Source organism: Propithecus coquereli, unplaced genomic scaffold (genome assembly GCF_000956105.1).
Source record: "Propithecus coquereli isolate 6110/MARCELLA unplaced genomic scaffold, Pcoq_1.0 Scaffold114, whole genome shotgun sequence".
NCBI lineage: Eukaryota > Metazoa > Chordata > Mammalia > Primates > Indriidae > Propithecus > Propithecus coquereli.
This window is the reverse complement of record NW_012135414.1, coordinates 3109214-3119801: the sequence shown is the minus strand read 5'-3', so window position 1 is coordinate 3119801 and position 10588 is coordinate 3109214. Positions and strand designations below refer to the sequence as shown.

The window sequence follows — 10588 nt, the reverse complement described above, 5'->3', positions numbered from 1 at the left end:
AACTAGAGGACTAGCAATGGGACAGAAATTGCAACCTAAGCTTCAGAGGAGAAAGGGAGAGATCGGCCTGCTCTGAAGTGACCTAGAGGCTTTATGGAGGAGAGGGGCTTTGAAGAATGAATTTGGACTGCATCTGTGTCTGTGGGTCTGTGAGATGGGCTGTGTTACATGTGCAAAGCTCTGTTTGTGTCTGCATGTGTGTTTGTGCCTGTGTCTGCTCAAGCGTGTCTGACTTGGAGTATTCACGAGTCCATGTCTTCCTTGTGTTTCTACACACTCTGAATTAGTTTCTGAGTGGTGTGGTTGACTTGCGTCTCTTTCTGTGTGTACCTGTGTGTCTGGGTGTCCATGTCCATGTGTCTTTGACTGTGTGTGTGTATGTGTGTGACATTCTGCTCTGGCCTCTCTCCCTGTACCCTCCCCCTCCTCCATACATCCCCCTGCCAGGACTATTTACCGCAAGAAGTGGCTTCCCTTCCCGCCGTCTGGGTCCCATGGGTCAGGCAGCCTGCCCAGGGCCTGCCCCTCTGGCCTCCGTAGCAGCCTGACCTTGAGAGTGATGACCTCTGGAAATCCCCTGATACGCTCCTTGCGTGGCCATGACTGAGACAAGTTACAGTGGAGGGGAGGGACATGGCAGGAGAGAGGGGCAGTTGGCAGCACCTGCCTCTCCTTCTGGAAATACGATCTTTCTTTGGCCCCTTCCCAGGCCCCCCCTTTCTTCCCCATGCTCTTCCCCATCCAGACCCAGTGCTCAGGGTCCTGGCCCCCGTCTCTGGGCATGGGAACGGACAGCCCTGTGCAAGCCTGGGCCGGTGGTGAGGGATCTGGTCCTTTGTTCCCTGTAGCACCATATGTGCCTGCACTGCGCTTACTTCTTATATCCCCACCTGAGCTCAAGGTTGTCCTTCCTTCCTCTCCCTGCAGTGGATGCAGGGATCAGTCTTGTCCTTCCTTCTATGACAGGCCTGGCCTAGGCCATGGGCTCCAGAGTACAGGTGGAGCATCCGGCCTAGGGCGGCTGGTGAATCAGCAGAGGCACAACCGCCTCCCCGCTGGTGCAGGAAGCAGCGTCTCCATTATGTTGATTCCTGTGCTCATCCTGTGTTCTTTGCCCTCCCTGCCTGGGCTGCAGTGAGCAGGTGCAAAAGCAAAGCAGCCATCGTCCTCGTCCTCTGGGACTCAGCCCTAACAAGAGAAGCAGTGTCGTGGAGAAGCCACTCTCCTCCCACTGCGGGCAGTCAGTTGCCTGAAATTCCTCCAGCCAATTCTACATGCCCTTCTGGAGAGCACAAGGGAAGAGCCCTAGAAGGTCAGGTCTGTTCAGCATGTCATCATGTTACCTCAGGGTGCCAGAGGTGAACCCAAAGATCCCAAGTGAGCACTAAGATCTTCCCAGCATCTACCCTCAATTCTGGAGTAGGAAATGCTTGAGTTTGTGCCCTTCATGAGACTTTTGCTTCTGATTTTCCCTCCCTTGAGCCTAGGAGGACATAGAGGGTAGGATTGGGCTTGGGTTATAGATGGGACGAGCAAAGCTTCATGCTCCATCAGCATCTTGCATGAATCATAGGCTCTGACCCCAACTTCTCTCAGCTCCTGGCTTTGCTGGGAACTCAGATTCCTGCAGGTATGGGCTGCAGCTTGTCTCTCTGCCCCCAGCCCTTTGTCATGGGACTTTGCTCAGCAGCATGAGCCCTTGCTGGCCCCAGGCAGGTGGGAGCCAGGGCGGATCCTGGGAAGGGTCTGCTCCACCCTAAACTAGGATGTGTGCAGGCTAACCCCAGCTTGCCATCTGACGCTACTGTGACCCCTCTGAGTCAATTCCCTTAATTCTGGGCCTCCCTCCAGTGTCCTAGCTCTGTGGCCGTCTGCCCCGCTCCCAGAAGGCAGGGAGGATGTACCTGTCATGAGACCTCCTTTGATCATCGTTGCTCTGGTTCTCCCCTTGTGCTTCTGCGTCATTAATTGATCCCTTTCAACTGGACTTTTTCCATCAACATCCACCATGCTATGTCTCCAATCTTTTAAAAAAACCCTCTTGGTGTGATTGCTTCATATTTCTCCACCTTTATTTGAATAAAGCTCCTTGAGGAGTTTATTGCACTTGCTATGGCTAATTTCTCTCTTGAATCCACTCCAGTCACACCTTCATCTCTCTCACTTGAGGCTGTTCTTCTCAAGGTCATGAATAATCTCTAAGTTGCTAAATCTAATGCTCCTTATCTTACTTGGTTCATTGACAATTTCTCACACGGTAGATCACTCTCTCCTTGAAAGACATTCCTCCCTTGTTCTAGTTTTGCACACTGTTTTGGTTTTCCTTCTGCCTCACTGGCTATTGCTTCTCAGTTTCCTCTGCTTACGGGTTCCTGCTTTACTTTTCAGTTTCTTAACATAGAAGTGTCTCAGGGCCCAGTCCTTAGATCTCTCCATTTACACTTAGTCCTTGGTGATCTTATCCAATTTTGTGCTTTTATATCTATCTATCTATCCATCATCTGCAGCCAGGACTCTCCCTGAAGCCCATCAGGCTTCTGTGTTGAGGGTAGATTTTTGGGCCTGTGGTCTCAGGATGAAATGGGGGAGACTGGTTATGATGCTACTGCAGTGATGGCAGCAGTAGAAAGGGTGAGAAGTGGTCATATTCTGGATGTATTTTTGAAGGTAGAGATAAGAGGATTTACTGACAGATTGGATGTGGACTGTTAGGGGTGAAAGGCCAAGGGTGACACATTGTTTTTGTCCTGAATAACTGGAAAGATGGAGTTGCCATTAACTGGTGTGAGAAATACTGTGATTAGGGCAGGTTTGGTATGTATGATTGGGTAGGGGGTGCAGGGTATCAGTAGTTCATTTTTGTATAGTTTGAGATAAATGTTTGACATACAAATGTATTTGTTCACTAGGCAATTTGCACTTATGAGACTGTCTACTCCATGAGATCATGGGCTCTGCTGGGGCAAGGCCTGTGTCTTGTTCATTGTTGTATTTGGCATAGTCCTGCGCATAGAGTGAGTACCCAAATATTTAACTGTTGAATGCAAGATGATTTTCAAGGTGATTTTTACTGTGACTCCTTTGGGATCCTCCTTACCAGCTTCCACCAGTGACACAGCCCCACACCTCATAGCACTCAACACACTGATGCAATGCTTTGTCTCCCCAATCCAGACGTGGCATTCAACTAATACTAAGGTATTACAATGCCCTAGACACTATCCTTGGCCCTGGAGATATAAGACACTGGAAAATAGTTTGGTGGGTGGATGGTGAATGTTCAGAATCTAAGCCTGACCATTAACTTCAATGCACTCTAGACAAGGGCCTTCCTCCTCTGCTCAAGTTCCTTTATCAACTATGCAGGGTGAGGCAGGGAGAAGTATGTGGAATTGTGACCCATCTGAAATGTGAGATAAAGCTCCTTCCCTAGGTAGGAAGGACATTTTAGCCTCCCACATGCCTTCTCTTAACACAGTACAGCAGAGACAAGGAGCAGGCAGACAACTCTTCGCTTAGACATATAGAGTGTATTTCAGGTGGTGCTCTGCCCCACCTGCACATTTATGGAAATGACAATAGTCTTCTTAAAGGGGTGCAGTGGTTGGGGAGCCTACAAGCTCTCTTTCATTGCCCTGGGTATTCTCCTTGAGCAGACCTCAGTGTTTCTGAGGTGAGGGTTGGGAGCTAAGGTGGATGGCCCTCGTTGGGTGGCACAAGCCCCTTGAGGACAGTGCCGAGGGCAGTGGCGGGGGGGGCCCAGGACTGAAGCAGAGCCAGGTTGTCTGGAGCGAAGCCGGAGATTATTGCCTGGGGAATGTGGACCACCTAAGAAGGCCGGGCCCACTGGCTTCTCAGTGCGGGGAGATCGGGCCTTGGAGTGCCCTGTTGGCTTCTCTGTCTTAGTTCTCCCCACAGGGCTTTTGGCTGGAGCCAGGCTCTTCTCAACATTTTCTTTCCTGGTTTTGGCCACTTTCTCAGCTGTAGAGAACGTGGATTCCTCATGCCCTTTGCCTTTCGTCTTGGGGCTAATACGGTGTAGAAAGGATTTAATTTTATTTCTCAAGCTAGACTCTGGAAGGCTGGGCCTCTTGTGAGTATGGGCCAGCATCACCTGCCCATTTAAAACCTGACCTTGCAAAGTTTGGTCCCCCAAAGGCTTCCCCTGAATTAGTTGGCTCAGCAAAGGCTGGCCCTGGGAAGCCTGGGACACCACAGCCTGGGCGTTCTCAGGAATCATTGCTGGTTCGAGGGTGACATTTAGCTTGGTTTGACTGTCTTGCAGGGCATTCTCAGATGCTTTCCCCCCAGGGACTCCTGGACGTAAGTCTGGGAGCTTAGGCTGAGGGTGATGCTGGGGGCTGTGTGGACAGGGCTCAGCAAAATGAAAGCTATCGCTCTGCCTCCAGGAACCTTGGGATGTCTTCTTCAGAAGCATCTCTGCTGGCCTCTGGTCTTCAACAGGGTGTCTTTCTTCTCTGACTGAAGAGAGACTAAACCCTGCATCGCCTTCTCCATGGTCCCCAGCTGCTTTGAGTTTCACTGGGTCTTCTATCTTTTCTGCCAACATGGGGACTTGGGCTGAGTCCTTGCTCTTATGAGGGCTTTGGGGCTCAGGGCTCAAGAGTTCCTCCAGGCTGGTGTTGTTCACACTGGCCTCCACCTGAACACAAAGCACCTGGGCCTCTGTCATGTCCCCACTGGGCTGTGGGTCCTTGGAGACCCAGTGGGCAGAACCCTGGGGCACTGCTTTGGAACTAAGTTGCTTATGGTTCTGCCGCACTGTCTTCAACTTGATGGCCAGCTGTTCTTTAATGTGGACGCAGTCTAGCTCTGGGGCACACGGAGTGTCTGGTGGGATGGGCAGTTCCTGGAGCAGTGTTTCTCCTTGATTGTTCACACTCCCAAGACAGTCCTGTGTGAATGTGTCCCCTGGGACCATGGCAGTTTGTTGCATGGACTCCCTCACCCTTATGGGAATTCCCAATTGTGTCTCTAGGACCTTTTTTCTGAGGTGGAAATTTAGTTTGGCCAAGACATGTGTCTTGAGTGAGAAGGGGCTAGCAGGATGTGCCTGGCTTTCTTGAGACACTGTCTCCATCATTCCTTCCACTTGCGCTGCCGGCTGGAACTCTTCTGCAACATCTGCACACGTCCCATTGTTGTCTTGAAAGCATGGCCCAAGACTTGAACACTCTTCTTCAAACGAAATCATCTCAGTCAGAGGCTCTGTTGGGACTTCGATAGGCTCAGGTACCATCTCTGTGATGACAGGTTGGCTAGTGACAGCCGGGGCCATGGCTCTGGAAAGAGCCACATAATAGAGTGCAGGCAACCCTGACAGGAAGGCCAGATACTTGTGCCATAAAGTTGTCTCCAGTTTCTCCTTGGCTTCCTCGGACAGGGCTCGAGGCAGCTTGGGGTGTTCAGTGACAGTCCCTGGTAAGGCCTGTTGCTGCTGATCAAGGGCCTTTGGCATCCAGGGCATAACTTTATGATGCAGGTCAGGGTCACTTGTTGCCTGCAGATCCAGGGGCTGGCTTTCTGGAATGCAGGGAAAGGCAGTCACCGTCAGGCCCCCAGGAATTCTGTAGTCCCAGGAGCTATGTACACAGGCAGGGACCTTGCCCTGGTGTATCTGTCCACATTTGGAGTCAATGTGGCTCTGCAATATTGCCTTTGCCTGGGCGAACAAGTGTGGCATGGGAATGGACACTGGGGCCACAGTGGGTGAGAACACAGCACTATTCCCAGTGGCCTCCAGGGCTGTAGGCTGGGGGATGCTCAAATTGGCTAGCACTGTGTTGCTCCAGGGCAAAGTCTGCTGGTCAGTGGAGGAAAGGAGCAACTGGATGGACCGCTGGATCTTCTGGGGCAGGCCCCAGCGATGGTGAATCAGCTGCTTCTGGAGGTGGAATTCCAGCAGCCTGCGGGCATGCTCTGGGAAGAAGAGTAGCTCCCTGGTGAGGACTGAGACAGGCCTCCCTGGCCAGGAAGTATTCATAGTCTCAGGAGCCTGGGCTTTGTCACAGGGCTCATGTTGCGTGGAGCTCTGGGCATGCTGAGGTCTCTGGAAGACAGCTGGCAAGCCCCACTGAAGCTGGAGCTGCCTCTGCAGCAGATGCCACTCCAAGGCTTCACACTCAGCCGGAGTCAAAAATGGGATATTGATCTGAGCTCCTTGCTGGTCAGATGGAGACCCCCAATTTGGGGAAGGTGGGGAAGAGTGTGGGGCTGACAGGGGTGGAGTTTTAGCTAGCAGGGGGTGGAAGGGGAGGTCCTTCAAGAGGAAAGTGCGCTTCAAGGGGGGCTTGGACACGTTCCCCTTCTTGGAGAGGTCTTGGGAGCCCAAGAAAGTGGCAACCAGGGACTCACTGTGCAGAGAAGGGAGGCCACAGAATAGCTGGCTGTATTTCTCCTGCAGATGGCTCCCTGAGACATTTGCCTGTCCCCCAGGCAGTGCATAGAGGCCACTTAGGACTTTAAGGGCTGGAGAGGGCAAGGCTAGAGCCATAGGGTTTGGGATTTGCTGACAGTACTGTCTTTCTTCTGGGTTCCTCATGGGCCATTCAGAAACCCAGAAGGTCTGGATGGGCTGGCCGGCCATACGTGAACACCAGGTCTCATGGGAAATGGCCTCAAATCTATGAACAGAGACCTGAGAAGTATTATTCAGGATGACAGGAACTGGTTGGTCATCTTCAGGCTGGTAATACAATGGTGGGCTTGGCATAAGCTGCCTCATGGACTCTTCTACGCGTCTGGGGAGCCCCCATCTCTGGAAATGCATCCACTTTTTTACATGTACCTCAAGAAGCCTCAGGACTTTAGGACTGAGGAATGGCAGGCGGGCAGGGAGGACCATATTCAAGGCCATAGGATGTGTCATATTAGTGATCTCTGGGTTCAGGGACAGCAAAGAGAGTTGCGAGCTAAAGTGATACTGGCATTCGTTCCCCTGGACAAAGTTGGTGTTGTTCTGCATCATCTCCTGCTGATTCACTGAGACCCCAAGCTCCTGGAGCCTTGAGGAAGCCATAGTCTCTGGGCCCCTAAGCTCATCTGACACTTGAAATTCCTGCCCTAGCTGGAGGTCGTCAGCCCAGCAATCTTGGACTCTGACTGCACTGGTTGACTGGGCAGCTGATTGGGTTAAAGATTTCTGATCCATTAATTGTGACAGTATTGGGGTTACAGATGCCAGTGAAAGCTCTCTGGGTTGCCAGGAAGAATGCTCCAGACTCTGCTTCAAAGACACACTAGACACAGACAACACTTCTAGGCAAGAAGAGCCCTTCGATGGCTCTGATAAAGGTGGGGAGTTCTGGTTGTTCTCACCCGCCAGCAATTGCTGAACTTCCAGAGTCACAGCATTGCAGGTTTGGCAGGTGGAATCTGCACACAGGATTCGCCGCACACTTCCCTCCTCAGGAAGCCAGCCCTGGCTGGGAAGGGAAACATTGGAACCGTTAATGTTGCAGTGACATCTTCCTTCTCTGAAGAGTGTGGCTTGCAGTTGGCACTGCTCTTCCCTAGTCCTGCAAGTCCTGGTGCCTACATCCCCTTGATGTCTACACCCTCTGCTTTTCTTCCTAAGAAAATGTCATTTGGAAAGATGTGGTGGTAGGCTGGGCTGAGTGTCTGGGGCTTGTTGGGCAAGGTCTCAGACAACCCATGGGAGGACATGGTCCTCAGAGAGGACTAGGACCTGGGGTCAGTTCTCTGTTGACCTTGAGAAGCTGAACTAGGAGAAAGAAACCAGGCAGATAGGGCATCACCAGGAAAACTACCAGGTAAAACCTGGATCAGTCTCATTTGAGGCTGAGGAACACAAAGCCTTGTGTTCAGTACATCCAAACTGTGGAAAATGAGGTCCTTGTGAGATCTCTGCATTCTGGGGCCTATATGGTATCCCTGCTGCTATACTCAACAACTCTTTGGACCTAATCCTTTTATCAAGAGATCTTAAGAAGAGGATAAGGTCATAGGCTCCTAAGGGCTGCCCCAGGAACTGGTCTCCCTGAAGGTAGAACTGAAAGAGGTAATGTCTGTAGGGTCCAGCCAGATTCAGGAGTCCTCCCTTGAAAGGGTGGAGGTGTAAGAATATGACAATGATGATTTCTTTATCCAAAATCCATTATCTTGACTGCATAACTCAGCTCATGTCTGAATGCAACCCATTAATGTCTTTTATGAATTATGCACTAGTAAAATTCTAGTACCATTACCCTAGGACAGAGCTGAACTGGGTCTTGAGACATATGAATCCCACTCTTCCCTGGCAACCCTCTCAACCAGTGAAGCAGCCTCCACTGTGTATGTCTCCCCTCCAGCTACTTTACCTCTCCTATCTGCCCCAGGCCAAACCAAGAAACTCTCACAGGCCAGGCTGGTTGTTGAGAGATTGCAAAGAGTAAGAGATCACCTTTTCATGACAGAGAGCAGATTCCGTGGCTTCTTAGCTTCTTCCTGGGAAAGTCTCCTAGCTGAGGAACCAGGAGACAGTGTTATTTGGCATGGGGGAGTTTGTGTGCATCCTATAGCTGAATAGTAAGGCCTTTGACTCTTGTCAAGAGGAGACTGAAATCCCAAAAAGTCAATGCTCTAAGGCATGTCCGTGTACATGCCATTTACAACACCATTCACAACATGCTGTCCCATGCCAAATTTCATTTGATCTTCACAACCACAATGTGAGTGAGGCAGGATCATCAGCATTATGCCCATTTTATGGATAAGGATGAGAGATGAAATGACTTCCACAGGGACATAAAACTAGTAAATGACACAATTAAGGATATTGGCCCTACTTTCTTAATTCTTCATTCCCAGGGCAGTAAGGCAGAGAATTTTGGAACATTCCCAAGTTCTGATTTCCCACCCACAGAAGCCTTCTGTGAAAGTTGTCAGTCTGGGGAATTGGAACCTTCAGTGGTCAGAGCACCTGGCTCTTAGCACCGGAGTCATGGAGGGACAGGATCCATGGGAACCTCACCCGTGTAGAAGGTACTCAGAGGACAGATTGAGACTTTACCTCTTGATGCTGCCTCTCTAGCCCTTTGCCGGACTTTTCGGTGACGCTTAAAGACAAAAACATCAGAATGTGAAGCTGGGACACCATTTTCTTTTTCATGTCTGAAATGAGACAAAGCTCATATACATTTTCCACTCACTTTCTCTCTCTCTCTCTATATATATATCTGCATTTTATACACTCTCCTACACTTCCTTTATCTAGTCCACCTTTTTTTACCCCAACATTTCCCTTCTTGGCTTATTTCTGATTAAATTGGAGGCTCCTATTTCCATAACAAGTTCTGCAGGGAGCTTAGGATGACATAGGAGGAAAAGTGGAACAGATTAAAGGGTGAGTGGTTCTAACAACCAAAGGACTTGTGCTTACAAAGTCCACCAACCAGAAAAATCCCCCATGTTGTGAGGTCTTCTGAGATCCAGTGAGGTTGATCCCATATTATCTAGTTCTCAGCCCAAGCCAAATAAAGAGGTTCTTGGCTTTTCAATTAGAGTTTGTTGCAGGGAGGGCCTGGAAAGGAATTACAGTCTCTGAGAAGAAAAGTACTATACAAAGGCAACTGAAAGTATGCTATAAAAATGGAGATTATAAGGTGAGACACTGAGGACTTAAAAGTTTCTTATCTGAGGCTTAATTCATTCAGTTGTGGTTATAGTGTTTCCCTACCTGGCAGCAGCTCCTCTTAGGTTCCAACCTCAATTCATGGTGGCTCCTTTTCACTTGCCAGATAATTAGAATAATGATGAAGATGGAGCCATAGGTATATAAGGGATATCCAACATCCCACAGCAAAAAAGTAGGGCTCAACATGGTGGAAACCTCATTCGCATGAGGAGACCGGCCATCTCTATATCTAGGCGTTCCGGGTCCTGGTGCCTAATGACTCCCAATGCTAGGCCTTGTCACGTCTGCCTCACAGAGGATGGAACCAGGCCACCAGACTGCATCACAAAGCCCTCCTGTTTCATAAGGCATGTGCAGTATGGAGGCTTATGTGGAGATCAGTCTGTAGATGAGGGTGTCTGGTTATCTGTAAAGGTCGCAGAGCCTGCGACTAAATGTTCCAGACTCATAAGCAGTGTCTATTTCCCACTTTCTCGTCACCCTCCACCTCCTCCACCAGCATGATGGCTCAGCTGTCTCCTTCACAACTGTGTGGTCACCCACCCTCAGAAAACTGAGTGGTTTGGCACACAGGGCACCTTATGAGAAAGGCTGGTTGGGACAGGGGAACCTCCACCAACTCCCCCACTTGTTCTGGAAGTACACCTGAGAAGCAAACAGGAGTTTAAGGACGGCTCGTGGATAGTTGAAGTGCAGTTTAAACTGCAGGCTGTGGGGACTAGAACTGTTCCAGGACAGAGAAAGACTTACCGACAAATGCAGAAACTAAGGAATGGGCCATGGAGTTCATTTGGCAGTATGAAATGCAGTGTATCTCTAGCAGAGGTGCAGATGGGTGGATTGGAGAGCAGTTGTGGGGAAAGACTGGAGGAACAGGGATGAGCTCTTGATAGAGGGAGGGCCTTTGTGTTTATTTTATTTCAATCACTA

At 50.1% G+C, this 10588-nt stretch overlaps 1 protein-coding gene across 1 annotated transcript; it reads right to left on the bottom strand.

Annotated features, from left to right (window-relative positions):
* Window positions 1–3613: 3613 nt before the first annotated feature.
* FAM205A (family with sequence similarity 205, member A) lies at window positions 3614–9939 on the bottom strand. Its single transcript, XM_012655944.1, has 4 exons — window positions 9701–9939; window positions 9035–9080; window positions 8426–8486; window positions 3614–7445 (listed from the first exon to the last, which is right to left on the bottom strand). The coding sequence occupies exons 1-4, from the start codon at window positions 9842–9844 to the stop codon at window positions 3614–3616; spliced, it is 4083 nt and encodes a 1360-aa protein (XP_012511398.1). The 5' UTR covers window positions 9845–9939.
* Between the last annotated feature and the right edge of the window lie 649 nt (window positions 9940–10588).

What these genes read in the sequence shown, in the direction of transcription:
- FAM205A (XM_012655944.1), bottom strand. Translation starts at nt 9,844, where the DNA reads ATGTTGAGCCCTACTTTTTTGCTGTGGGATGTTGGATATCCCTTATAT. An exon ending in CTAAGAGGAGCTGCTGCCAG is followed by an intron (nt 9,081 to 9,700) that starts GTAGGGAAACAC and finishes TTTGTCTTTAAG; the next exon opens with CGTCACCGAAAAGTCCGGCA. An exon ending in CTGCTCTCTGTCATGAAAAG is followed by an intron (nt 7,446 to 8,425) that starts GTGATCTCTTAC and finishes TTCCCTTCCCAG; the next exon opens with CCAGGGCTGGCTTCCTGAGG.